Raw genomic sequence first — 26,213 nt, 5'->3', positions numbered from 1 at the left:
GTCGGCCGCAAATCAGCAAAGCGTAGTTGCAATGTGGAGCTTCTCGAGTGTGACCCAGAAGCATTGGAAAACATGGTCAGAAATTTTAGATCATAAAAAGTAAAGTAAAAAAAAAAATAATTTCTGTACATTTAAGCTAATTTGGTTAAGTAAACAATGTATAATATACTTAAGTGCGCCAGAGCAGGTCTGTGTAGAATCCAAGGGTTCCAAGGAGGACCTCTGGACAAAATCGCAATTTCCCAGGGAATTAGAGCACTTGGCACAGCCACAGCAGCTAAAATAAGGGAATCCAACAGTACCCTGAATGACTTTGGACTCCCGGAGTCGAAAGAGTTCTTCGTGCCAGGAATCTCATCAGACCCGTTCTACGTTAGTCAATTAAACTGAAATAGAACCAAATTACAGAAGGATATAAGTTTGCCAAAGAGATGCATAGGATGCGGAGCACATTTCCAGGTTTCGGACCCAAATAAGCCAGGCTACGTGGATTCCAATGTATTGAACGAATCAGGAGGTACGTCAGAAAATGAGTTGAGTCATTGATTGCATAGCTAGAGGGAACTCTAAGCTGCCAAGCATTAGAGGAATTGAAGTGGAAGCTGCTCCGGAAGGCGTGGAAGTAAACCGGGTATGTTAAGTTACACACACATTGAATCGATAGTCTGAATCGGGACGATTTGGAATAAAAAAGAGAAGAGTAGTGTGTAAAAGATGCTATAAACTCCAAGTGAGGAATTAAACACACCTAACTAATTTTTAGTATTACAAGAGACTGGACTCTCAAAGCGAAGTGGAATCTCAACGTGAAACGCTGACAAAGGAGCTGCTGGAATCAGAAAATTTGAAAAGAGACTCAATCAAGAGAGTGATATCAGGAGTAAACAATTTGAAGAAGTTCCCAGTATTGATAACGCAGGAGGAATCGGAAGCAACCACGGTTAAAAATTCATTGAAAATATCGTCAACGTCGGAAATAATTAGCAATATGGCAACAAGAATTAAAAATGACAGCCTAATACTGTTCATTGTTGACTTGACAAACGTAGAAGTGTCAGTGATCCCTGAGCTTTATATAGCACTAAGGAACAGAGCATTGGACGTTAGTAAAGTATGAATCATAGCGTTGTAGGTAATTTGGATAGCGAATAAGTTAGACGTGCTACCGAAGGGGTGCGAAGCGTCAGAGTTAGTTAAATGAAAAATTAAAGGCAAGCAGGATTAAGTCGTGGCTGAGGTCAGTGGTGAGGCACATAGGGAACTCGAAAAGCTTTAATGTGATACCAGTTTCAAGTTCAAAGGGTAGGTGTAGACAGCAACAAACCTTTGAAGGAGTTGGATTTGATCAACTTGAGGCAAGGCTTAAAGAATATTTGAAGGCGGGAGAGCCCAGGAACATATACGTGGTGGGAGCGACAAACGTAGGAAAATCAACATTCGTGGACAGATTTTTGGACTACATCCACTACAAGTAGGCACGCATTGGAAAACGAAAGCAAAATGACCTTAGGCACGTTGGCACTCTGAATTTGAGACGAAGCGTGGGCGGAGCAACGAGGTCAGCAATCCCAGGAACGACCCTGGAGTTTATAGAATTCGGGCTGCCAAAAGGCTTTAAGCTCGTAGATACACCGGGAATACCAATAATATCGCAGCTCCCGTCACTACTGTATAAGCCAGTGGACTTGCTGTCAATATCAATGACAAAAACGATAAACCCAGCGTGTATTAAGCTGGAGGAGGGGAAGTCGCTGCTGATAGGAGGGGTGGCAAGAATAGACCACGTGGAAGGCTCCAGCTGCACAATACAGTGCTACTTCGGCAACGGAGTGACAATGAAAGTCTGCAGGTAAAAAACAAGTATTTCAACAGTAAACAGGAGCGTGGCAAGCGAGGATATAATGAACTACCAAGTGGGATACAAGCTGTACCCGCCGCACTCAAAGGAAGACTACAAGAAGCTAACGCCGTTTTCGAAGTACAGGTAGCCGCGTAAAAAATAAAATGTGTTCAGAGTAACGGTAAATTGCAATGGAACGGGAGCTCTGGACGAGTTTGTGATCTGTGGGCTGGGATGGTTCTCGTTCAACGGAACGGGCCCCAAGATAATAGAAATACGCATACCGAAAGGAATAAACTTTTTGAGGTGAGCCTTCCGAATCATAAAAAGAAAACAGGAGACCCGCAATGATAAGCAGTCCACCCAGGAGGATAGATAAGCCGAATTTCATAAACAGAAGGTGAGAACGAGTAGATATGATTTAAAACAAACACAGGGGAAGAATAAAAAGTATACTGAAGCTGAGGAACAGTATGATAAAGGAATCTGATGCCCCATGAGCTGAATCATAGAATATCCCTCAAAGGGTCCACAGAATATAATGTTCCCGGCATACAAAGTTCTATGTGTGTTCATCAGACAGATATCAAAGCCGTTTGCAAATTATCTAAAGAGAAGAGCAGCACATAACGAAAGATTCAGAAACATCTGTATATACTTCGGAAACAAAAGCTTCGCCTTCGAAAGGTACATATCGAGAAGGTTCTATAACTCGGAAGTGACAGATTGCGACAAAGTAACACTCTCGCCGGAGAAATCAGTCAACATAGGAAGCGAGTTGCTGGGAGAGTGCGTAATATTCGGAGTGGCAGCAGGACTGATAACAGCAGAGTACGTGAGAGGAGCAATAAAGGAGTCCAGAAAGGAAACTAACCTGAGAAGAAGGCTGGATACAATCGACTCCAGGCACGAGGAGCTGGAAAAGTACATCAAAAACGAAGTGTCACGACAGCTGTCGGAGAGATTCCCAGTGGTGTCGGACAGCAAGCAGAGAAGATTTTAAAGCCTAAGAGCACGGAAACTGTAAACATAAGTAACACGCAGAGCAACTAAAGTACATTAAATGAACTTCTCCTGGGTAAGGTGTGGACCCGTGAGCAGGGTAAAAGCGAAAGCATGTAACATATTCAACAACACACCGATGGAACTGTTTTATAAAAAGGGCGCAAACGTGGGCCTGGGGGAAAAGTACGTTCAGATAAAACTGAACAACGGGTCCAAGGTCTACGTCATCGACAAGTCCGATTAGGCGAGAGCGAGCTCGCCGAGGAGCCGACAGAGCACCTCGCTCTCGTCGGAGGCCGCCTTCAGCTTAGCCAGCCGCAGATGAGAGTTGAGGAGGAGCCTGAGGCAGGACGAGTGCGCGAACAGAAGGCCGCGAGCGCCCGCGCCCGAAAGCTTGAACGGGTTCCGCCAACCACTGAATAATCTATCTAAGTACCGTACACCATCCATCTTAGGCACTGCACTATCTATGTCCAGCATCTCGTGAACGTGCTTGAAGCCCCAGTCGTTGATGGCCAGGGCCATCTTTGACCTGAGGTCGGCCGCGACGAGCCTGATGGGAGAGACCTTCTTGAGCAGCGCAGTGGCGCTGAGCGCCTCCAGGCCGTGCGTCGAAATCAGGTACGAGAGGGGCACTGGCGCAGGAAACAGCCGAGAGAGCAGCTTAAAGTCAAGCTGGAACGAGCTGGCGTCCACGTAGACAAACTTGCCGAACCTAACGTCGAACTCGCACCTGATGGCGTCACGGCATATCACGCAGAACGACCGGGCCATGTCGCCGAAGGAGCCGAGGACTGGCTTGTGCAAGTTTATCGTGAACAGGCTCAACTTCAAGTTCTTAGCCATCTCAAACAGAAGGGCCGGGTCGAGGTCCTCAGAGGGCACCTCGGCCGAGGGCGCGTCCTGAGGAACATGGTCGCAGGCGCCGCCGATCCCCCAGGACCAGAGAGTCATCTCGTCCCCCAAGTTTTCAGACGTGGCCACCACCTTGTCGTCCATATCGTCCGGCAGTTCCTGCACGTCCTCGTCCATGTTGACCTGATCCATGTTCTGCTCGCTCGATAAGAGCATCTGCCTGAGCCAGCCGACGTTCTCCTGGTCGCTCGGAATGTCCCTGAGGAGCCTCTTGAAGGTGTCCAGGGTTACCATGGCCCTCGTGTATGTGAACCCGAAGGCAGCCTTGCTCGACAGGTGCACCCAGCCCTCGAGAGAGTGCCAGAACCCGTGCGGCTTCGACCTGTGAGTGAGCTCGTGCCTCCGCTTGGTGTCGGCGAGCGCGAACCTGAGTCCGCAGGTCTCGCACTGGTGAGGCCTGTTTTTGTATAGCGAGCTGATGAGGAATGCGGACACGGTGTTCGGGACCCTGTTGTTCTTCCACAGCTGCGCCGAGACCTCCAGCCTCCTCTCCAGGTCTAGGTCGAGCTTTTCACTTTCCTGCAGCTTGAGCGCGAGGGCGAGCAGGTTCCCGACCTCGGAGACGCTTAGCGGGCCCACGTAGCTGTTCGAGAGCTCCATATTGCGTTCCAGACTCCTGTACTCGGCACCTTCGGTGCCTGTGAAGCCGTTAATTTCCACTATATTTGCGATATCATCTATTTTACCAGTGATTCTGTCCTCGGGCTGTCCCCGGTGGCGGTATCCCCTGGAAAACTCATCTATGTCGTTCAAACTGATTACATCTGAGAGCTGCGAGAGGCAGTTTAAGCCTCGCGTGAGTCCGTCGTCGACGTCCAGCTCAGTTCCGTCGGACGTTTCAAATTTTAGCCTGTCCTGCGATAAGTATATCAAGTTCTTGTGAACTCCCACATTTGAGTAGGCCTCCCCCTGGAACGCGGGGTAATATACGTTTTCATAGTTATATTGGTACTCTGGGTCGGAAGTTTCAGTTTTATGCTCGAATAGCTTCTCGGATAACTTCTTTCGTTTCGTTAGGTAGAAAATACTGGAGAATGGAGCCGAGCCCTGTGGCGCCATCCACAAAAAAGAAACAAGTGACTTTACAAGTTAAAGATGAGTCAACTTGAAAACATCACTTATAGAACAGATTCTATTGCTCAAGATGACATGACCTCACAAACTTCTATGTCATGTTTTACAAATCAATATAAGTGCCTTATTCACCATCAACACAATAATTATAGTACATTAAAAATTAGGGTGTAAATTCCCATGATTGTTTAAAAATGTGTTTGCGTTTTTATCCAGAGATGCTACCGTGATTCCACGTTTTCATTCACGAAGTTCATGAACTCGCTCAGCAGGGAACGACGGTGTTCCGATTTTAACTCTTCGGACGCCTTCGCCTTCTTATTGATATCCAACATTCTTTCCAAGAGTTGGACTATATCTTCCTTCCTTTCACCGCCCCGTTTCTACAACATGTTTGAAGCTAACAAAAGTACCTCTTCTTCGTAGTACTGCTTTATTAGATTCTTCGCTGTGTCCTTATCTATAAAGTTACTCTTATCCATCAGTAATTTCTGATTACTGGCTATCAGTTCCTCGTTCTTTTTCATAATCTGGAGCTGAACCCTATTAGAGGACTCTACACTCCTATGTAGCTCCTCAATTTGATTATTTTTATCGGCCAATTGTCTTTCTAAGAGCGATATCCTCTCGTTTAACGAGTAAATCTAAAAATTGAATTAGTCGTGAGATTAAAATTACACTACCTCCTTCTCCAAGACCGCTTTAAGTTCAGCCTTTGAAATTGCGGCATCCCTTTCATTTCTCAACTTTTCAATAATTTTCTCATAATCCGACTACTCATAAATGTGTGTTATTTTAAATACCTGAATCATTGTGTTAAACTTCATCACCTTCAGATATTCATTTTTCAGATCATTCTCTTGAATTTGAGTTAAATTCTTATCTTGACCCCAAGCTTTGCTAATATCGGTATTGAATTTAGAGTAAGACTCGTCAATTGAGTCCTGTAATAGTTTGGATCCGGTGAATTCCTGGTGATTCTGATTATCTATATTAAGTGTGTTGGCGAGGCAACACATTATATTTGACGATGTTTCAATCCACCTTGAAATCGCTTCCAGATGCAAGTCGTTTATGCTATTACTATGCTTCCAAATTGAAGGTTTCTTTAGAGATAAGTCGTATCTGTTGTAATTAGTTTTTTCCCTGACCAAGTTGAACAATTCTAAATTTAATCAGCTCAAATTAATCATTTACCATTCCAAGTATTTTCCAATTTAGTTGCCATTGTGTACAATATTTCTATTTTATTAAGGTAATTATTAAATGGGAACACATCGTTAGCACTCAAGTCTCTATTTTGTTCTTCGGCTGACTTGGCATCCCCGAAAGGGAATTTGACAGTTTGTGAGACTGATTTTGAGTTTGATACCTTACAAATGGGCGGGTTCATGCCGGAGGCATATTGCGATAGTATTGAGTTGGTAAAGGTATCTAGACTATCATCATGGTCACTCTGCTCCTAAATTATTAATTAAAAAGGGCTAAAATACCTTATTTTCTGGTGTGTTATCATTCTTATCAAAATCTAGAATAAATTCGGGATTCATAATCGATAAAATTTAAAAATTAGTAGTGATTTAATTAAAATGTTGACAGTATGTATCTAAGGAGCGACAAACATTACAGATTTGTGACAAAAGGATGTATAATATATAAAATATCATAAAAATTAAATAATATAAAAGATGTGATTAATTTTAAAATGGAAAATGATCATGTCGTTTCCCCATAGCTGAGAACCAAAAATGGACTAAAGTGATCAAGATTCCTAGCACAATTCAAGTTATTTATAGTAAAATATATGTATTTTTATCATCGCAATCTATATAATGTTTTTTACGGTAAAATTATAGCCTTTTTGTACTATAGTATTAATTTTGTAGACTTTATGGTTGTTTGAACAAATAAAGGAAATGGAACAATACTTTAACAGTTTTGAAGAAAAAGAAGACGACCCAGTGCTATTTGAGCTTGATGTGTATTTAAACAACCCAACCTTGGCAGATATTTTACCAGATTTAGAAAAACTACCGAACAATTTGTCGTTTTTAAAAGAGTTATACAATAAACCTTTTGAAAGATTATTATTTCTTCAGTATCCTCTTGAGTTATCCAATCATACAAACGAGTCTTCCTCAGATGGAAGACCAAGTAAGCTGATGAATTTAAATACATCAGATAGACTCACGTTAACGTCACTGGAGATCGGAGAAAATATACAAAATACAGAGTTAAGCCATAAAAAATCGTATTTGTCAAGGCCAAATGAAATAAACAGGCACAACAATTCACCGCTAGTTAAGTTAAACTACGATATCGGAGCGCCGTATTTGGCAAAGTATAAGTCGTCACCACTGAAAAAGAGCCACAAGCCGTCATTCCTGAGTAGATCACACTCGGACTTTAAAACTTCGCCAAAGTTTAGACCGTCAAGTTTTGAATTTTCGAAAGGAACGACGCTGACGCTGGACTCGACAGTGGCGACCAGCGAGCACGTAATAGACTGTTTGGGCGTTTTGAAAGTAGAGAACACGGAGGAGGGAGTAAAAAGAGAGCTTCACCTCTTGCCAGTAAAGGCAATACTGCAGCTGAGGCCGAAGCTGGACACATTTAACGAGGAGGTAATACCAGGAGAAGAAAACTCAACGGAGCTGTTCTACAACAGAAACATAACGTGGAAAACAGTGGATAATATATTCGTTTCAGACTCGCCAGAGGCGAAGGAGTTGATCGAAATGTTTTCGAGATACGGAAAGGAGCAGAAAGAAGGAGAAGGGGAGGAGATCAGGTTCCTGAACGATAAGGAGATGTACGTCAATTCACTTTGTGTGCCAGTAAACGGGACTTTGCAATCGTTTGGGTCATTTGCAGGAGTGAAGGCAGAAAGAAAAAGGTCGAGTGTGAACAAGGTGACGTACACGAGGATGCTGGACCTGACGCCGAGTCTGAAGTTCATGAAGATGCTCGACGTAAAGCTGCAGCTGAAGCTGCTGCTCTCGCAGAGGTACACGGACTCGTTCTACTCCCTGAAGAGAGACATGGCGCACAATGGGCTGGACGATGAGACGCTGATAGAGATGCTGAAGGAGTTCGCAAAAGTAATAGGAGGAAACTGGGTGTTAAACTCGGAACACGCAATAGAAAACTACACAGAAGAGGACGAGTACACGCAGGAGGAAAGAGAATACCTTATAGGCTGCAGGAACCTGATGCTCTCGCTGCTTAACAGACACACGCTGATGCCGTCGACGCTTAACACGAACACTTCAGTGGGACACCTGACGAGCGAGCAGTTCGTAAACGCATCAGGACTGCCGCTGGTGCTAGTGAACGAAATCCTGGCAACAATAGCGAGACCGCAGGGCAAGTTCTGGGTGCCTAAGCTGGACAAAGACGAGTATTTTTGCCAGAGGTACCCGCAGGTGGTCAACGCGTTTCAGAAGTACTGGAGCGAAAACGTGTCGAAGTCGGCGAACGCAGTGCAAAGCTTCAAAATTAACTCGAGAGTTAACCAGATAGTGAGAAACATAATGATCAAAAGATCAATCTCAGGACTCATCAAGGACAAGATATGCACACACGAGGCAATAATGGAGCACCTGGAGTCTCTGGGATACTCGCAGCACCACGAAAACGTAGAGCCGATACTGGACCAGGTGGGAGTGTGCCTGAACAAGAGACTGTGGACCTACAAGAGCACAAACGCGTTCCTGACGAGCCTGAAATCGCTGGTGACCACGAAGCAGAGAGTGCAGCAGCAGCACCAGGTGCCGAACTTCGTGCTGAGGAGAATATACAAGTACACACTGTAGAAACAGTCGTCGCCAACAGCACGCAATGTAGTACACAATACATAGTACACATTATATAGTATGCATTATATAGTACGAATACAACAGGTGATTCTAGGTCTGTAATGTGCACATACCATGTGTTGTAGGTATTTAGGTGTGTATCTTTATCTAGTTACACGTGAGTAGATTTTGCATTTGCGTGTCAATGAGGGAATGTGGATAAAGTTAAGAGTAAACAGTGGATTAATTAAGACAAAAGGTAGTTTATCAAATTAGTCACTTTTCTGACGAGCCCTTACAGCAAGTATGGATACAATGAGAAGAAGAACAACCAGAGTGGTGGCATAGTTGTGTTTCCTAATGTACGTGGAAAAGGCGCGATATTTTCCCCCAAAGTAGCGTCTGCGAGGCTGAGGAGCCTTAGCGTCGCAGGTGACACTTTCCACACTCGGAACGTTTCCAGTGTCACTCTGACCAATAGAGGAAATCTTCTCGTCAACCCTAAGAAAGGTTAGAGCCCAAGGAAACTCACTTGAAAGTACCACAATCATGGTCAAGGAAGCCAGAGAAACAAGAACAAGAGGTACCAGAGCATTCGCCTAAAACGGAGTTAAGGCTCGAAAAAGTACCGTTCCCGAAGCAGGAGTAGGTAGGATCACTGCAAGGAAGAAGAAGAGAAAGCTTCCACATGTCATTGAAGACCAAATTGTCCAACTTAGATCCGCCGTAAAGCATAATGGAGTCTAAGTGTTTGGTTAAAGGGTACGAAACGAACCGTAGACGTAAAAGAGGAAGGAGTGCCCGCGCTCCAAAGGCTTCTCGAAAGAAGCAGGAATTATGGTCCACTTGTCAGAGATAGTATCATAATTCCACACATCACTGAAAATAATGAGGCAGGAAGCAAATTGAAACCAACTTGAAGCAGCGATGAGCGTTGTAGCTATAGTTGCAGCCTCCAAAGTAAACAATGGCCCTTCCCATCCTTATCCCAGTGTACCCTAAACCCACGAGTAACACCAAATGTGATGACATCATATTTATGGGACTGCAGACGCTAATAAGTTATTACCTTCTGCTGGAGGAGGTGTAACGTGAGACTTGGATTTAGTCCATTTATTGTAAGCCAAATCATAAATCCACCTACAAGAAACTTTACAGAGTACAAATTTACATTCCGTCGTTGCAAGCAGCTAAATTATTGATGACTCGAAGGTGTTAACTTACCGCTGTAACTGTATCCACCAAACAAGTATAATTTATTATCGGCCTACGAATCTATATTCATCATGTTCACTTACGTAAATCAGGGTTGATGATTCCCTCGGAGATGGGTTTAAAAAAAGATTTTTATCTGAATTTAATCTATAAACTGAATTAAATTACCGTCGCTCAGTAAAGTGAACTCCGCGAAAGTCTTATAGGTCTTATATTCGGGATCATACTTAATATTGATATCTATCTTGTACAGATCATTTAAATATAAGCCGTCCTAAATTAAAAGTTAGAGTGCCCGAAAACATACGTCATTGTACCCGCCGAAAACAAATATTCTATTCTTCCCGTCAGTAGAAGCTGAATGACCAGTTCTACTTGGGAACTCAAAATCATTGGAAGGAACGACTTTACTCCAATTCGATGTTAAAGTATCTACACAAATTATATTTTCGATCGGAACTAACCGAATCGATATATGTTATTGAGAGTCCCGTTGTCATTGTGTCCTCCGATCACGTATAAAGAGGATCCCAGTTTGGTGATAGTGGCGCCGGAACGACGTGACGGGAAACTCCCGTTTGCACTCACAATTGACCAGTCTAAGTCCGGGTCATTTAGAACGAATAAATTATTTGTGTATTTTCCTACATTTTTTAAATGAAACTGGGTTCAAAGAGCAAAGATTTACCGTCAATTTCACCTCCGAACATATACTGAGAATTATTTGCCGAGGTGGCCGCAAATTTGAATATTTTACTCCCTAAATATTTCAATTTATTTTTGAGTTCCAAACGTACCAAATTGACCTGATTTTAACCTGGTCCACTTAAGATTACAGGTCGCGTCCCTAGCAAAATGTGCTAGTAGAAGCAATGTAATCAAATGTATTAATTTAGTGATTTTACACATTTAAACTTTAAAAAATCAAATAAATTAAATAAAAGTCATTTTAATTTGTAAAAATAATTCCGATATCAAATGAATTAACAGAATGTGTAAATCCGTTAACCATTTAAAAATTTATATATAAATTTAAATAAAGATAAAATACAATATAGGTTACTGGATATGTTCCGATAATAAAATACAATATAAATACAAAAATTAAAAGGAATAAAAATAGTTAAAAGTTAAATGTGTAAAACTCTCCACATAATAAGTCATTTGGAGTAGAATTGCAAAAATACCTTAGAATCACAACGTTTTATTTAAGAATAACCCGTGTAATTCATTATACATTTAGTTTTTACAAGTGCCTTGTTTATTATTGCTATAGAATCCTATTTTGTAATTTAATACACATTTGAGTATTATAACATAAATTCTTATATTTATATTTGAAAATGAGAAATGATTTTAATATTTTTAATAAACATTTTGTTTTATTTGAATTTAATGACTAGAATTTGTGATTCTAGCTTGGTCAGTACAAACGTAAGTTTAACATAACGTCCTAATTAGATTTTTTAGCATAAATTAGGATCGGGGTTATCGAGAGTGTCATTAGATCGACTGTGTAAAAAGATAACAGAATCCAAAACACCGAACACCTGTAAAATAGTTTCATGTATAGGAGCAAATGGGTGGAAACAGAGATTGCTTCTTGAAAAAAGTTTCGGCCTCGATCCAAGTAAATCGTCAACACTAAGTGGGCCCCTGAGACCAAGTGAGTGAGCACAGTTTAAACGATAATATAGGAAGCGATTTATGGGAACTTAAAGCTCCAGGCGGGCCGAGTTTACTGCTGGATTCAGAGATGCCAAACTTTGAAAATGAAGTGAGAAGTAACGTGGACAACAGTTCATTCATTAAGCTCTCAGCACTGTCAAGCTGTATATACGTGTTTTTGAACGAGAGCGATTTTGACGTAAATGACGGAGAAGTTAAATTTGGATCAAACGTAAAAAGGTTTTTTGAAAAATTGTCAAAAAGAATACAATTTGAAGCGGGAGGAAGGGATAAGAAGATAAAGAACATGTTCATAGTGTTCCCGGATTTTAAATCGTTTGAAAAAAAGGTACGTGATTTGTCAAAAAGGAAATAATAGGTGAAAATGACAAAATTGAATCGAGGTAAACTGGAAAAGGAGCTGACAGTCTACTTTCCAAAGAATTTGTATATAAAGCAGTTTAACGATAAACTGGATTTCTCAAAAGATTTGAAGGCAACATCTACATTGACCGTGCAAGGTACCCGGTAGTTACAATCACAAATGATTACTAATAGAAGTCGCGCAAGTACTGAGGTCGTTTTCGTCTAACAGACAGCTAGCATTGGCACTGGACTACCTGAGCACTAAATCGTTTCAAAACATGAGCGTAAGTGTGCAAAAAAATAAATGAATTAGAAATTCGTTGACGAATCGCTGGAAAAGGCGCTGAAAAACGAGAAGGTGGAGGAGTTTGCGAAAACGTACCAAGCACAGGTGTTGGACTCTAGAATAAGCTACTATACTCTGGCGATGCAGCTTCTGGTTAGTTAGGCCCCTATTTTATAAACTTGTGATCAGGGAAAGAACGTTCCAGTGAACCTGTTTGAAGTTTCGAATTCGTACAGCGCAAAGTTGTGCATTGAAAGGTGAGTGAAGGAGCTAATGTCCGACAGTCTAGTGAAGAACGTCGAGAAGGAAATGAGGCTGGAGTTTGCAAAGTACTACCTGGAGAATAGTAAGACTCTGGACATAAAACTAGCAGTCGATCAGGTAATGAGAATCTTAAAAATATGAATCTGCATAAGAATAACAAATATGTATAAAATTGACGAATATCCATAAAAATAACGAATCTGTAGTTTATCCACAAATACAAGTCGAGAATGGAGAGTATATTCCCATACCAAGCACAGTCTGAGTTTGGAGCAGTAGTAGAAAACACGGCGCACCGGCTGGAAAACTATATGTACCACGTGGACGAAATCTATAGGAAGTTTCCGAATAAGTCAGACGGGGTAACTGACCGGCGTTACAAGAATGTTCAGGGGGAGAAGAGCGACAAGGCGTTGACGGAAATAAAGAAGAAGTTGAAGGGGAGCAAAGTAGGAGTGTTCGTGCGGCTTCTGGGAGTAATGAGAGGCGAGGGAGATGGAAAAACGAAGGTCGTGTTCAACAAAATGTTCCTGAACCAGTACCTCCCGTTTTCACTGCCAGTGGTGCTGACGCTAGGGTAAGTGGCACAAATGAGCACCTAATAGCGGTATGCCACAGGTACAGCAACGACAGGAACCTGGTCGACGACGGATCGGGAACAGGAGTGATGGCGCCGAGATTCAAAATACAGCCAATAATACACCTTAACGTGCCTCTGTAAAGTAATAAGCAAGTATACATGAATAGGGCCAAAGACCTTAGTAAGACCAATGTGGCAATATTCCCAAGTTTAACCCCTGGGCGGGATTATCCTACCGTCAGGGAAGTTAACCTAAGTGGAGAGTAAGATGAGATTAAAACAAACGCTTCCATGAACCAAGTGCAGCTTGCGAGCCTTGATCCCAGCCTCCTTAACAGTGAGTTTTCTGGGCCAAAGAGCACAGCACTTATCCTCCTAAGTTAAGATAGAAAGACCGTGAAACTAACAATATCCTTCTTTTGACCCACTGAAAACCACTTAAACGACTGCTTGGAGGCGCAGTTGCCCCCGTAGTTCACGCCCCTGAACGCAGTAGTGACTGAACGGACGAACCAGCAAGACCCATCGCCAGTGAGAACCCATCCTAATAAAAAGTAATAAGTGAGCGTTCGTACCTTCGGGGCACTCGAATGAATAGTCGCGCACGTAAGACACGTCTCCGCAGCTGTAAATTCAGTGAAGATAGCCACAAACCTCCCGTGATCCTTTACGGCTTCAGACTCCTCCCTTTTAATCTTCTCGTCTAGTTTACGCATCTCCTCGGAGTCGATGCTGTTGAAAAACGTAAACATAGGCATCGATTACCTCTTAATTTTAGCGATCTGAACATGAAATGAAGTGATGAAGGCGGCCATACCACATCGGCCTGAGTCGGAACGGACTCACTGGCCATTTTTAATTTAGAAGCGAGGTCTACAACGAATTCAGCCAATCTGAAGTTCAGCAACTTTTACCTTTGAATATATCAGTTTGAGACTCTAAAAATATTGTTAATGGTAAATTGCGAAGAGAATGAATGTAAGGATGTCACATACCGAAATCAGATTTATTAAGAGAATACGAGGAATGTGTAAGGAAGGTTGCAATAAAAACAATATAAAAACTGCTAATATCGGTGGTAATTGACATGATGTTAAATTAATTTGTGAAAAATTGGTTATACACGTTCAATTTTGGTAATTTAAGTTGAAACAAAATTTATTTATTAGCACATTTAAACCATATTTATAAATCTTAAAATAAATATTAAAAGGAACAAAACATGAATAAAATATTAAAATTTAAGAGCCGTTTTTGAAAATTTTTTACGACATCTAGTTGTCCCTTATGGTTTATGTGGTAGTATTATTACAAAGTTATTTTTATTCAACTATGGCTTATAATTGCTCTATATATAGTTTCTATTATCTATCTTCTATATATTTGTGAAATGAAATTTAATATACCTCCTGAGGTCAGGAAACATATTCCAGACGGCTGTAACATAGACTTAAAAACATACTTAACTATGGAATATGTTGCAAAATCAGTATCTAAGGTAGGTTTATTATCCTCATTTTTATTAGGAAGGGAACCCCTTTGAGTTTAGGCTGAAGATTCACCCTCAAAACCACAAGCTTCCATTTCTGGATTCCAATCACAAATTATACAATTGTTACCAGTTTTTAAAGAAAAATCAAGAGCATTACCTCTACGGATGTGACAAAGAACAGGTTCCTGAACTTCTACATGAGCTATACGAACAAGTGTTTCTGACCGAGAAGCACGTTGACACAAAAGTAAAAACTCCAGTTGACAAGATCATCGAAGGTTACTCAGACTCAGAATAATTAAGGATGTGTTGTAAATTAGCTACAGATGTAAAATTAAATCCAAAACGTTAAAGCTTATTTAAAGAAATTTATCATTAAACATTGCTGCAGCGATGGCGGCGCCTTTCCCTGAACCATCGTCTGAAGGCAATAAAACTACATTACCCTTAAGATCAGGCCTTGTCACAGTGTCAATATAGTACTGTAATTTGTTTCTGTACCATTCGTTTTTAATGTACAATGATCCGTCGATGGCGGCTGTCGCCCTGGATCTAACATATGCCTTAGCTTTTCGAGCCGTAGCACAAATAGAAGCTGCTGCAAATCCAGCTGATCTCGCAAAAGCAGCCTCTGAAATCTTTCTGAGTCCTACTAAAGCTTCGTAATTTAAATCTACATCCCAAGCTCTGCGAACAACCTCATTAGTAATACGCCAATCCTCAGTATTGTCATTTAAAATTACACTAGCATCTTCTGAAGTAAATGTTCCGACAACCCACATTTTCGGGGGAGCCTTCTCCCTTAGATAGAGGATCATATACCTCCTTATGATTTCACCGAGATATGCTCCAGAAACAAGTTTCTCGAGTTTACCACGGCCTCTGTTTGATGTATAATAGTCGATTTCGTAGTCAACGGGAGTAAATGGCAATTCCTTGTCAAAATTACCACATTCGATGTTGATGACCCTTCCGACGTAACCGAACCGATCATATTCATCTTCCTCGTAACAGATGTTGAATCCGGTTCCAAGAATAACGCCTATTTTACAGGGGGGATAATCTTTTGGTTTCTGGTAAGCGCAACACAAAAGAGTACCGACGGTATCATTTAAAATTATGGATACCTTAGCATTTATTTTATTACGTACAAATGCTTCATCCATTAAAACGCCAACGTCTTTACCTTCAACTTGATCATTCGTAGCTCTACCAGTCTCAAAATCCTTAGTCCAATCCAATAAGATGGCATTGGAGTGTGAAAGCATAGTACATGGGAATGAAAATGTAAAACCAACATTGTAAGGTACACTTGGTTCTGGATCGTCTCCCGACTCCCTAATAACTTGACCGATCTTCGTAGCAAAATGATCAAAAAGTTCAGTTGCAGTAGCTTTCTGATCAAGTAAACCTTTTGGGCCAAGAGCACTTGAATAGCGCAAACTAAAAGTAGACTGGTTACGATGCATCTTTCCACTTCCATCTATTAATATACGAACGGCCCTAAAATTCGATCCACCAAAATCAAGAGCATAATAAGACCCCTTCTCATTTCCCGTTGGAACATTAGGAATAAATGAATCAAGCATCTTAAAAGAACACTCATTTGGGAGCCATAAATTCCTATGCCGCTTATGAGCTTTTAGCCCATTCATTAACTCTGTATAAAAACTCATTGACATATCAATCAAGTCATTTAATGATACAGTTAAATGACCTACTATTTGCTCGAGCCTAACTTTCGGGTCGGAAGACAATATAGTATGCGATGCGGTATCTCCATAATATAATTCCACCGCTTCTCTAATCAATGACCCGGCGTTAGTCATTTTTAAAGGGATCAAAAAGGGGAGATAAAAAGAAGAAATGGTGTAATAGGTAAATTTAGCAAGAGATGGGGTAATAACAAGGGAGAATAATGTTAAATTAATATTGAATAACCAAAATGTGAAGTATTCATCACCTTTGTATACTTTTATTACAATTAAACATCATTAATATAAAATTCGATGGTTCAATATTCATAAAAATTATATATTTTACACATTTTTTATCAACAATATTGTCTTAACCTTATAATTTTATTATTCAACCAAATGAGTTATTTCATAATTATCTGAGCCACATTTGTATTATATATGACCCTAAAGATATTTATTGTTATGAACAATTATCTTCTTTTGTTATATAAATTACCTAATTAGAAAAATTGAATAAATTTGTGTTATTTATATAGAAGGTTGTGTTACACTAATTTAAGAACTCTTATTAACAAAATATTTTTTTAATAATCTTTAAAATTATATATATTATTTATGTTTATACTTATAACCAATTATTAACGTCACACACCCATGTGTAAATCTAATACTTCAATTTTTTACATTTTCGTTATTAGTATTATTAAGAATTAGTTAAATTTGAATATTAAAATAATATGTACTTATTAACGTGACAGATATTAATCATTTGTTGATTCCAAATGGAGTTGACTCAATTTTTCTTTTAAAAGTTTATTTTTCATAAACTTGCGATATTTAGCTACATACCATTTTGGATGTGCTCTCCTATTTAACCTGTGATTCGATCTCGTATGTAATATTTCGTGTAAAGGGAGGTTCATAATTAGAGAGGCACCTTCATTCACGTGAGGAAATGGATTAATCGATGATTTGTGATCAAAAGTAACAGTTTTCCAATAATCTGATTCTTTAATTAAATTCTCTAACTTATTAAACCTAAAATCAAATGTTTTAGTCAAAATAGTTAAGTATACCTAAATTGTGTTCTTGGAATATCCAAATTTATTTTAGGAGTTGAATTATCATTTTCCAAACTTATAATCCTTGATATATGTTGAGATGATATAGTATGTTCGGTGTCCAAATCATTACCAATAAATCCATTTTTTTGTATGTTTCTAGAATCGAGAACGTTGTAAAGGTAACTCCTAATATATTCAGTATTAGCCATTACAGGTTTAAAGTATCTCTGTTCATTTTTATAGTACATGTTAGAAATAAATGAACCCCCTATAAATTAAATTATTTAACATAGGATAAATTACTTGGAGCAGGCCATGATGAACGAGCGTCCTTATTGTATGTATTTTTTGAAGGCAACATTTCAGAACTAGTAATTGTGCCATTATTCCATTTCAATAAATTCATATCGTTTAAAATAGAAGGTTGTTTAACGGGACCCCAACGAGGTTTAAAAAGCTCATTGGTACAGTGGTGATACAAACCGCGCTTCCTTCTTCTACCAAATATATTTAAAAGAACACCACTTATAGGAAATAAAAGTCCCCTATGCCCTCCGCGAGTCATGGTAAATAATCATATACATATAACGTGAATGATAATTATTGGGTGTGTGTGAATTACATTTGATTGAACATTGCTGCGGCGATGGCGGCACCTTTCCCCGAACCATCGTCTGAGGACAACAAAACTACATTGCCTCTGATTTCTGGAGGTGTGACATTATCAATAAAGAACTGTAATTTGTTTCTGTACCATTCATTTTTAATGTACAGGGAACCGTCTACAGCTACGCTAGCTTTGGATGAAACGAATGCCTTTGTTTTTCTGGCCGTTGCACAAATAGAAGCTGCAGCATACCCAGCTGATCTTGAAAAAACAGCTTCACAAATTTTTCTTAACCCAATTAATGTGTGTTTGGGCAATTTAACATCCCATGATTTAAGGGCGACTTCTTTCGTCACAATTAAGTCGTCAGTTTCATCGTTTAAAATTAAACTGGCATCCTCAGAACTAAACGAACCAACTTCCCATAGCTTCGGGGGAGCCTTCTCCCTTAGATAGAGGATCATATACCTCCTTATGATTTCACCGAGATATGCTCCAGAAACAAGTTTCTCGAGTTTGCCACGGCCTCTGTTTGATGTATAATAGTCGATTTCGTAGTCAACGGGAGTAAATGGCAATTCCTTGTCAAAATTACCACATTCGATGTTGATGACCCTTCCGACGTAACCGAACCGATCATATTCATCTTCCTCGTAACAGATGTTGAATCCGGTTCCAAGAATAACGCCTATTTTACAGGGGGGATAATCTTTTGGTTTCTGGTAAGCGCAACACAAAAGAGTACCGACGGTATCATTTAAAATTATGGATACCTTAGCATTTATTTTATTACGTACAAATGCTTCATCCATTAATATTCCTACATCTTTCCCTTCAACTTGATCATTCGTAGCTCTACCAGTCTCAAAGTCTTTTGACCAGTCCAACAATACAGCGCTGGAGTGTGAAAGCATCGTACATGGGAATGAAAATGTAAAACCAACATTGTAAGGTACACTTGGTTCTGGATCGTCTCCCGACTCCCTAATAACTTGACCGATCTTCGTAGCAAAATGATCAAAAAGTTCAGTTGCAGTAGCTTTCTGATCAAGTAAACCTTTTGGGCCAAGAGCACTTGAATAGCGCAAACTAAAAGTAGACTGGTTACGATGCATCTTTCCACTTCCATCGATTGATATACGAACGGCCCTAAAATTCGATCCACCAAAATCAAGAGCATAATAAGACCCCTTCTCATTTCCCGTTGGAAAATGAGATATATATGAATCAAGCATCTTAAAAGAACACTCATTTGGGAGCCATAAATTCCTGTGTCGTTTGTGTGCCTTTGGACCATTGATAAGTTCTGAATAGAAATTCATGGACATTTCTGCCAATTCATCAAATGAAACAGACAATTGGTTGATAATTTGATTGAGCCTAACATTCGGGTCGAAAGAAAGCGTGGTATGCGATACAGGTTCGCCTTGATGGCAAAAAGTTTCTCTCAAAATTGACCCTGAATTGCTCATTCAAAAAATAGGTAAAGTGTTGCGATAATATAGATTAACAAGGATTATTTTGAACATCAAAAGGGATGGGGTTGCATTTTTGCATTTTTTAAAATTAATTAAAATAAAGCTTTTAAAAAATTTATTTAGTATTAAACATCATTAATATAAAATTCGATGGTTCAATATTCATAAAAATTATATATTTTACACATTTTTTATCAACAATATTGTCTTAACCTTATAATTTTATTATTCAACCAAATGAGTTATTTCATAATTATCTGAGCCACATTTGTATTATATATGACCCTAAAGATATTTATTGTTATGAACAATTATCTTCTTTTGTTATATAAATTACCTAATTAGAAAAATTGAATAAATTTGTGTTATTTATATAGAAGGTTGTGTTACACTAATTTAAGAACTCTTATTAACAAAATATTTTTTTAATAATCTTTAAAATTATATATATTATTTATGTTTATACTTATAACCAATTATTAACGTCACACACCCATGTGTAAATCTAATACTTCAATTTTTTACATTTTCGTTATTAGTATTATTAAGAATTAGTTAAATTTGAATATTAAAATAATATGTACTTATTAACGTGACAGATATTAATCATTTGTTGATTCCAAATGGAGTTGACTCAATTTTTCTTTTAAAAGTTTATTTTTCATAAACTTGCGATATTTAGCTACATACCATTTTGGATGTGCTCTCCTATTTAACCTGTGATTCGATCTCGTATGTAATATTTCGTGTAAAGGGAGGTTCATAATTAGAGAGGCACCTTCATTCACGTGAGGAAATGGATTAATCGATGATTTGTGATCAAAAGTAACAGTTTTCCAATAATCTGATTCTTTAATTAAATTCTCTAACTTATTAAACCTAAAATCAAATGTTTTAGTCAAAATAGTTAAGTATACCTAAATTGTGTTCTTGGAATATCCAAATTTATTTTAGGAGTTGAATTATCATTTTCCAAACTTATAATCCTTGATATATGTTGAGATGATATAGTATGTTCGGTGTCCAAATCATTACCAATAAATCCATTTTTTTGTATGTTTCTAGAATCGAGAACGTTGTAAAGGTAACTCCTAATATATTCAGTATTAGCCATTACAGGTTTAAAGTATCTCTGTTCATTTTTATAGTACATGTTAGAAATAAATGAACCCCCTATAAATTAAATTATTTAACATAGGATAAATTACTTGGAGCAGGCCATGATGAACGAGCGTCCTTATTGTATGTATTTTTTGAAGGCAACATTTCAGAACTAGTAATTGTGCCATTATTCCATTTCAATAAATTCATATCGTTTAAAATAGAAGGTTGTTTAACGGGACCCCAACGAGGTTTAAAAAGCTCATTGGTACAGTGGTGATACAAACCGCGCTTCCTTCTTCTACCAAATATATTTAAAAGAACACCACTTATAGGAAATAAAAGTCCCCTATGCCCTCCGCGAGTCATGGTAAATAATCATATACATATAACGTGAATGATAATTATTGGGTGTGTGTGAATTACATTTGATTGAACATTGCTGCAGCGATGGCGGCGCCTTTCCCTGAACCATCGTCTGAAGGCAATAAAACTACATTACCCTTAAGATCAGGCCTTGTCACAGTGTCAATATAGTACTGTAATTTGTTTCTGTACCATTCATTTTTAATGTACAGAGAACCGTCTACTGCTACACTAGCTTTGGATGTTACGTATGCCTTAGCTTTTCTAGCGGTAGCACAAATAGAAGCTGCTGCAAATCCAGCAGATCTTGTGAATACTGCCTCTGATATTTTCCTAAGTCCTATCAAGGACTCGATGGGAAATTCGACTTCCCATGATTTAAGAGCTACTTCTTTCGTCACAATTAAGTCGTCAGTTTCATCGTTTAATATTAAACTGGCATCCTCAGAACTGAAGGTACCAACTTCCCATAGCTTCGGGGGAGCCTTCTCCCTTAGATAGAGGATCATATACCTCCTTATGATTTCACCGAGATATGCTCCAGAAACAAGTTTCTCGAGTTTACCACGGCCTCTGTTTGATGTATAATAGTCGATTTCGTAGTCAACGGGAGTAAATGGCAATTCCTTGTCAAAATTACCACATTCGATGTTGATGACCCTTCCGACGTAACCGAACCGATCATATTCATCTTCCTCGTAACAGATGTTGAATCCGGTTCCAAGAATAACGCCTATTTTACAGGGGGGATAATCTTTTGGTTTCTGGTAAGCGCAACACAAAAGAGTACCGACGGTATCATTTAAAATTATGGATACCTTAGCATTTATTTTATTACGTACAAATGCTTCATCCATTAATATTCCTACATCTTTCCCTTCAACTTGATCATTCGTAGCTCTACCAGTTTCAAAATCCTTAGTCCAATCCAATAAGATGGCATTGGAGTGTGAAAGCATAGTACATGGGAATGAAAATGTAAAACCAACATTGTAAGGTACACTTGGTTCTGGATCGTCTCCCGACTCCCTAATAACTTGACCGATCTTCGTAGCAAAATGATCAAAAAGTTCAGTTGCAGTAGCTTTCTGATCAAGTAAACCTTTTGGGCCAAGAGCACTTGAATAGCGCAAACTAAAAGTAGACTGGTTACGATGCATCTTTCCACTTCCATCGATTGATATACGAACGGCCCTAAAATTCGATCCACCAAAATCAAGAGCATAATAAGACCCCTTCTCATTTCCCGTTGGAACATTAGGAATAAATGAATCAAGCATCTTAAAAGAACACTCATTTGGGAGCCATAAATTCCTGTGCCGTCTATGAGCATTCAAACCGTGCATAAGCTCCGAGTAAAAGTTGTGAGATATATCCTTCAAATCATTAACTGTTACAGTCAATTGTTTCAGGATTTGCTCAAGTCGTAAATCGGGATTAGAGATCAATAGAGTGGGAGCATCGGACTCACCTCTATAAATCTCAACCGCTTCACGAATCAATGTACTTGCGTATGACATCTTTGAGAAGGTCAGTTGGTTGATTAGTTTAGGTTTGTTTATTAAGTAACCAAACGATAAATTATTTCAAGAGCTGAAATGTTATAATTTCGTTTTAGCAAAAGTTATATCAATGATTAGATAAATCTAAAAAGTATTTGGTAAATCTATTATTTGATAAGAAACATGAAATTAATATTAAGATCTTTTTTATTGCGAATTTAAGCCTTTATTATCAAAATAACGAAAGGTTTGATTAAAAATAATGAGATCTGGTGTGTCGCGTAAGATGCAAAAAGGTAACTAGATCTTAACAAATAGATTTGTGAATTAATTTTTTTAATCTATGTAAATGTACACAAAAGACGATAGTACAACAATCCGTAAATAAATAAAAAACTCTACAAAACAGTTTAGTGTGTGTAAGTGAAGATCTGATGTTTATTTTAAGTGATTTGGAGAACCACACTAAAAGTACGGGCGTGGCAATATTTATAGTTGGGCTCAGCCACTTTGCCCGGACTGTCTCCTAATGTTATGATATCATGGTAGAAGGTTATATATGTTTAAAATATACTTACTTGTTATATTAAATAACATGAATCGGTTCGATAGCTCTGAATTTCAATTTGAAAATAAACTGATCAAAGTTCCCAAATTGAAAAGAAATACTAGTTGCACATTCAGGATTCCTAAGCCTAATGGAATTTGCAATACAAATATAGGTTCGAAAATAATTTAATATTTCTGTATTTTAACCTTCAGCATGTTATTTGGATCCTGCACATTCAAACACCGGAGATGCTGCGCTGGCCGAAAACCAGCACTCTGTGAACGTACGGTCTCCCTTCAAGAATCTGATAGAGAGGAACATAGAACACGTGGAAAAGCTGTATGAAGTGAGAATGTCGCTACAAGAGGTGGACGACGACTACAAGCTGATAGCGTCCGGAGTAAAAGCAGAACAGTCAATAAACGAAATTCTGAACATATGCAGGAAGAGTAACGTGTACAACTTTTATTTGTGCTTCCCAGTAAGAGGAGAAGCCTTCCACAAAAAATTTTCGGAGTTTAAAAAGGATGTACTGTATAAGCTGGGTTCGTGCCAAGAAACTCATCTTAATCTTAGGAGGAAATGCGTCGTTTGAAAAGAGGCCGCACATAACACTATCCCTAGTTAACCTGGTAACCGACTCGGACGTTGAACTGGTGGTGAGAGCACTGCAATCGACGTCAATAGCAATCAAGTCAGTGCCAAAGAGCCAGAGGGACCCGGACCTGGAAGAGTACTCAATAGACCTGGAAGGACTTGACGTAGTCAAGTATAAGGGAAAGTACGCGAAGAGGAGCGTCCTGATGAGCAATGTCACACTGAGCGAGACGCTGGCAGATATCGCAACCGAGTTTCAAAGTACCCTGAACAAGAGCGTTAACACGCTAATCAGTAGCCATCAGAAGAGGAAAAAGATATCCAGGTCAGACAGGATATCGAACTTGACGGAATCGCAACTGGCGCCGAAGGGAATATTCCTGACGCGAGGAGGAAACATAGAAATTACATTCACAGATGTACCACTGGTGGACCCGAAGGCCTGTGCAAGTGGAGAGGGCGAGGGTGACCAGGAAGGAGCAGAGTCGATGCTCGATGTGCACAAAAGCAATAACAAAGGCAGGCCAGAGGATTTCAATCACGGAGAACCCTCGAATGAAGGTCTACTCAGCAGAGAAGATGGAGTTGGCAGAGAGGGAAGGCTCGGAAATGACCGCACTGAGCCCTGGGGGAACGGCAGCCTCAGGACCGACGGAAGGGCTGAGGAACGTAGTGCACAAAAGGAAGGGGCAGGAGAGGGGACTGAAAACAACGAACACCACGGAGACAGCGAAGACGACGAAGTCTACGAGTTTGACACGGCAGTAAAGAATAAGCTGCACGTGACGCTGATGAGGCACCAGCAAGTAGGACTGCTCTCGAACATGAAGTTCGCGTCGAAGGGGCACGTGGTGTGCGCGGAGCTGAGGCCGAGGAACGGAGAAACCTGCAGCTTCACAGCCTACAACAGCAACGAGCTGGCCTCGTTTGTGGGAAACAGGTTCGACAACAAGGAGCACGAGGACGTCGCGACGTCGCAAATACCGGGCTCGCAGCCGCCTAAGCTGCCGACGCACTACCTCGTGGACGCGGAGACGGAAAAGATGGACGAAAAGGAGGAAAGATTCGTATTCTGGATATAAGCAAGTAATATGGTTAAAGCCTAAGTGAGTCAGTGATAGTTAGTGCGAGAGCGCCAGGAAAAAGGGGCTTCTTGGGCACGATTTTGAAGTTGTTCCTCTCGTCCTCAGGGTCAGGGTCGTACCACTCCACAGGGACGCCCTCGGAGCCCTCGAGCAAGTTCTTGGCAGTGGACCAGCTGAACCGAACGATGTCAGGAAACCCGAAAACCTTGTCCATGTTCCCAGTTAAAAACTCCTTAGTGCTAGGGTCTGAAACGTGAGAGTGTGAGAACGCGTGAACACGTGAAAGTGCATTAGTAAGCATCAGAATGTGTGAGTGATTTAAGAAAACAGTAGCAAAAATGGGTAAATATATAGATAAACTAGCTGAAAAAGCAGAGCTAAAAAAATATATAGTAAAACCAGATGAAAAACTTTAATACAAATATGTCAACTAACTGAAAAAGCAAAGCAGAGCTAAAAATATGAATAGACTAACCTCCAGGGTACCCAGAGCCGATATTCTTAACAATAGGGTCGAGGCGCCATGCCCTAATCATATTGTCCCGAATGACCTTGGCAATAATGGAAGCGGCACTGACAGTGGGATAAATAGAATCAGCCTTCTCCCTGACCTAATAGAGTGAAGTGAAGTGAAGTGAAATAGTAAATTTAAGCGGATTAAATAATGAGCTAAAAGAAGGTAGTAAACTAGATGGGATGAGAAGTGGCACAAATGCAGATATACATTTATATACGTTGATCTATATAGATAAATAGGTGCGTGAGTCATACAGAGAAGCTAATTTTGGGAAACAGCTTCGACAACTTAGACTGGTATTTGCTCACAGTCCCAACGGCGTCGATGTACACCTACAAAGAAAATACGTGCACATGTGTATGAGTCTAAATATTACCTCCTTAAGGTTGTAACCGAGCGAAATCACGTGGCGAATAATTGAAATGGCAGTTTCGTGAGATATTTCATTGAGATTGTATTTGTTCCTGTTGAATTAGTATGAAGAGGAAAGACTTGTGTTGATACCTCTGTAACATTTTGTAGCTTATATATTGAGGAGTTATGACCTCCGCAATCATTCCGAATGGATACTCGGGCTTGTTGAGCAGGTGAAATTTGTTTTCACGGTAGGCCTCAGTGAGTTTCTTGGAATCTACGCAAGTGAGTAGCACGTAAAAAACAAACCGTCAACCCGTATCTTATTTTTAAGTATAGAGGTGGAGTCGGGTCCCTTGGGACAGAAAAATCCACCATAAACCATAGGGCCGAGAACAGGTCCACGTCCAGCTTCGTCAATTCCTAGTAAACAATGATGAAGAAGGGAGGCAAACCCAAGATAACATCAGAATCCTTTGAAATTTCACCGGAGCGGTAAATTCTAAAGCACTTTAAGTGATCTTCCTCCATTGAAACAACTGAAACCTCAAGTAATGATACGGTTAAAGTGTGTAAAATTTATGACACACATTGCTTGTTAATCTAGACTTTATTAGAACAAATTTACTTATTCATTAAATATAATCATATATTCTTTGAATTAAAATTAGTTATAAATTCTAATTGTGATTTGAGTAAACATGGATCCCCCACCCTAACAAAATGTATCATTATTATCAAAATGATTCCACACTTTTCGGAATTTTGCGTTTCAATACATTGTTTAATA

The 26,213-nt window shown here is 39.5% G+C and overlaps 16 protein-coding genes across 16 annotated transcripts; 6 read left to right on the top strand and 10 right to left on the bottom strand.

The window, feature by feature from the left end:
• Nucleotides 1–156: 156 nt before the first annotated feature.
• On the top strand, nucleotides 157–2,244 carry TOT_010000049 (GTPase; the record flags this gene model as incomplete). The annotated part of the gene is made up of 11 exons (XM_009690587.1): nucleotides 157–372; nucleotides 409–517; nucleotides 555–631; nucleotides 665–730; nucleotides 764–1,102; nucleotides 1,133–1,188; nucleotides 1,220–1,471; nucleotides 1,511–1,849; nucleotides 1,880–1,984; nucleotides 2,015–2,146; nucleotides 2,178–2,244. The coding sequence occupies 11 exons, from the start codon at nucleotides 157–159 to the stop codon at nucleotides 2,242–2,244; spliced, it is 1,758 nt and encodes a 585-aa protein (XP_009688882.1).
• Nucleotides 2,245–2,381: 137 nt separating this feature from the next.
• TOT_010001204 (uncharacterized protein) lies at nucleotides 2,382–2,843 on the top strand (the record flags this gene model as incomplete). Its single annotated transcript, XM_009690586.1, has 1 exon — nucleotides 2,382–2,843. The coding sequence occupies one exon, from the start codon at nucleotides 2,382–2,384 to the stop codon at nucleotides 2,841–2,843; it is 462 nt and encodes a 153-aa protein (XP_009688881.1).
• Nucleotides 2,844–3,085: 242 nt separating this feature from the next.
• TOT_010000048 (uncharacterized protein) lies at nucleotides 3,086–4,819 on the bottom strand (the record flags this gene model as incomplete). Its single annotated transcript, XM_009690585.1, has 1 exon — nucleotides 3,086–4,819. The coding sequence occupies one exon, from the start codon at nucleotides 4,817–4,819 to the stop codon at nucleotides 3,086–3,088; it is 1,734 nt and encodes a 577-aa protein (XP_009688880.1).
• A 236-nt stretch (nucleotides 4,820–5,055) lies between these two features.
• TOT_010000047 (conserved hypothetical protein) lies at nucleotides 5,056–6,384 on the bottom strand (the record flags this gene model as incomplete). Its single annotated transcript, XM_009690584.1, has 6 exons — nucleotides 5,056–5,217; nucleotides 5,248–5,478; nucleotides 5,518–5,607; nucleotides 5,638–5,999; nucleotides 6,032–6,296; nucleotides 6,328–6,384. 6 exons carry the CDS (start codon nucleotides 6,382–6,384, stop codon nucleotides 5,056–5,058), a joined length of 1,167 nt encoding a protein of 388 aa, XP_009688879.1.
• Nucleotides 6,385–6,539: 155 nt separating this feature from the next.
• TOT_010000046 (conserved hypothetical protein) lies at nucleotides 6,540–8,649 on the top strand (the record flags this gene model as incomplete). The annotated part of the gene is made up of 2 exons (XM_009690583.1): nucleotides 6,540–6,557; nucleotides 6,721–8,649. 2 exons carry the CDS (start codon nucleotides 6,540–6,542, stop codon nucleotides 8,647–8,649), a joined length of 1,947 nt encoding a protein of 648 aa, XP_009688878.1.
• Nucleotides 8,650–8,903: 254 nt separating this feature from the next.
• TOT_010000045 (uncharacterized protein) lies at nucleotides 8,904–10,556 on the bottom strand (the record flags this gene model as incomplete). Its single annotated transcript, XM_009690582.1, has 12 exons — nucleotides 8,904–9,132; nucleotides 9,164–9,374; nucleotides 9,407–9,510; nucleotides 9,548–9,629; nucleotides 9,701–9,771; nucleotides 9,803–9,821; nucleotides 9,856–9,898; nucleotides 9,930–9,982; nucleotides 10,015–10,120; nucleotides 10,154–10,278; nucleotides 10,311–10,490; nucleotides 10,535–10,556. The coding sequence occupies 12 exons, from the start codon at nucleotides 10,554–10,556 to the stop codon at nucleotides 8,904–8,906; spliced, it is 1,245 nt and encodes a 414-aa protein (XP_009688877.1).
• Nucleotides 10,557–11,196: 640 nt separating this feature from the next.
• TOT_010000044 (conserved hypothetical protein) lies at nucleotides 11,197–12,328 on the top strand (the record flags this gene model as incomplete). Its single annotated transcript, XM_009690581.1, has 5 exons — nucleotides 11,197–11,280; nucleotides 11,317–11,512; nucleotides 11,544–11,867; nucleotides 12,073–12,164; nucleotides 12,194–12,328. The coding sequence occupies 5 exons, from the start codon at nucleotides 11,197–11,199 to the stop codon at nucleotides 12,326–12,328; spliced, it is 831 nt and encodes a 276-aa protein (XP_009688876.1).
• A 934-nt stretch (nucleotides 12,329–13,262) lies between these two features.
• On the bottom strand, nucleotides 13,263–13,863 carry TOT_010000043 (conserved hypothetical protein; the record flags this gene model as incomplete). Its single annotated transcript, XM_009690580.1, has 3 exons — nucleotides 13,263–13,385; nucleotides 13,418–13,742; nucleotides 13,799–13,863. The coding sequence occupies 3 exons, from the start codon at nucleotides 13,861–13,863 to the stop codon at nucleotides 13,263–13,265; spliced, it is 513 nt and encodes a 170-aa protein (XP_009688875.1).
• Nucleotides 13,864–14,400: 537 nt separating this feature from the next.
• Nucleotides 14,401–14,800, top strand: TOT_010000042 (uncharacterized protein; the record flags this gene model as incomplete). The annotated part of the gene is made up of 2 exons (XM_009690579.1): nucleotides 14,401–14,508; nucleotides 14,537–14,800. The coding sequence occupies 2 exons, from the start codon at nucleotides 14,401–14,403 to the stop codon at nucleotides 14,798–14,800; spliced, it is 372 nt and encodes a 123-aa protein (XP_009688874.1).
• A 61-nt stretch (nucleotides 14,801–14,861) lies between these two features.
• TOT_010000041 (hexokinase 1) lies at nucleotides 14,862–16,331 on the bottom strand (the record flags this gene model as incomplete). Its single annotated transcript, XM_009690578.1, has 1 exon — nucleotides 14,862–16,331. The coding sequence occupies one exon, from the start codon at nucleotides 16,329–16,331 to the stop codon at nucleotides 14,862–14,864; it is 1,470 nt and encodes a 489-aa protein (XP_009688873.1).
• A 632-nt stretch (nucleotides 16,332–16,963) lies between these two features.
• Nucleotides 16,964–17,831, bottom strand: TOT_010000040 (conserved hypothetical protein; the record flags this gene model as incomplete). Its single annotated transcript, XM_009690577.1, has 3 exons — nucleotides 16,964–17,240; nucleotides 17,279–17,534; nucleotides 17,570–17,831. The coding sequence occupies 3 exons, from the start codon at nucleotides 17,829–17,831 to the stop codon at nucleotides 16,964–16,966; spliced, it is 795 nt and encodes a 264-aa protein (XP_009688872.1).
• Nucleotides 17,832–17,884: 53 nt separating this feature from the next.
• TOT_010000039 (glucokinase) lies at nucleotides 17,885–19,345 on the bottom strand (the record flags this gene model as incomplete). Its single annotated transcript, XM_009690576.1, has 1 exon — nucleotides 17,885–19,345. One exon carries the CDS (start codon nucleotides 19,343–19,345, stop codon nucleotides 17,885–17,887), a length of 1,461 nt encoding a protein of 486 aa, XP_009688871.1.
• Nucleotides 19,346–19,953: 608 nt separating this feature from the next.
• Nucleotides 19,954–20,821, bottom strand: TOT_010000038 (conserved hypothetical protein; the record flags this gene model as incomplete). The annotated part of the gene is made up of 3 exons (XM_009690575.1): nucleotides 19,954–20,230; nucleotides 20,269–20,524; nucleotides 20,560–20,821. The coding sequence occupies 3 exons, from the start codon at nucleotides 20,819–20,821 to the stop codon at nucleotides 19,954–19,956; spliced, it is 795 nt and encodes a 264-aa protein (XP_009688870.1).
• Nucleotides 20,822–20,874: 53 nt separating this feature from the next.
• TOT_010000037 (hexokinase 1) lies at nucleotides 20,875–22,338 on the bottom strand (the record flags this gene model as incomplete). Its single annotated transcript, XM_009690574.1, has 1 exon — nucleotides 20,875–22,338. The coding sequence occupies one exon, from the start codon at nucleotides 22,336–22,338 to the stop codon at nucleotides 20,875–20,877; it is 1,464 nt and encodes a 487-aa protein (XP_009688869.1).
• Nucleotides 22,339–22,915: 577 nt separating this feature from the next.
• On the top strand, nucleotides 22,916–24,549 carry TOT_010000036 (conserved hypothetical protein; the record flags this gene model as incomplete). Its single annotated transcript, XM_009690573.1, has 3 exons — nucleotides 22,916–23,042; nucleotides 23,083–23,415; nucleotides 23,447–24,549. The coding sequence occupies 3 exons, from the start codon at nucleotides 22,916–22,918 to the stop codon at nucleotides 24,547–24,549; spliced, it is 1,563 nt and encodes a 520-aa protein (XP_009688868.1).
• A 13-nt stretch (nucleotides 24,550–24,562) lies between these two features.
• Nucleotides 24,563–25,954, bottom strand: TOT_010000035 (ribonuclease; the record flags this gene model as incomplete). Its single annotated transcript, XM_009690572.1, has 7 exons — nucleotides 24,563–24,798; nucleotides 25,028–25,163; nucleotides 25,324–25,401; nucleotides 25,446–25,533; nucleotides 25,574–25,700; nucleotides 25,733–25,846; nucleotides 25,879–25,954. The coding sequence occupies 7 exons, from the start codon at nucleotides 25,952–25,954 to the stop codon at nucleotides 24,563–24,565; spliced, it is 855 nt and encodes a 284-aa protein (XP_009688867.1).
• Nucleotides 25,955–26,213: the final 259 nt, after the last annotated feature.

Source organism: Theileria orientalis, chromosome 1, assembly GCF_000740895.1.
Source record: "Theileria orientalis strain Shintoku DNA, chromosome 1, complete genome".
Classification (NCBI taxonomy): domain Eukaryota; phylum Apicomplexa; class Aconoidasida; order Piroplasmida; family Theileriidae; genus Theileria; species Theileria orientalis.
The sequence above is the reverse complement of the archived record's forward strand: the minus strand, read 5'-3'. Positions and strand labels throughout refer to the sequence as shown.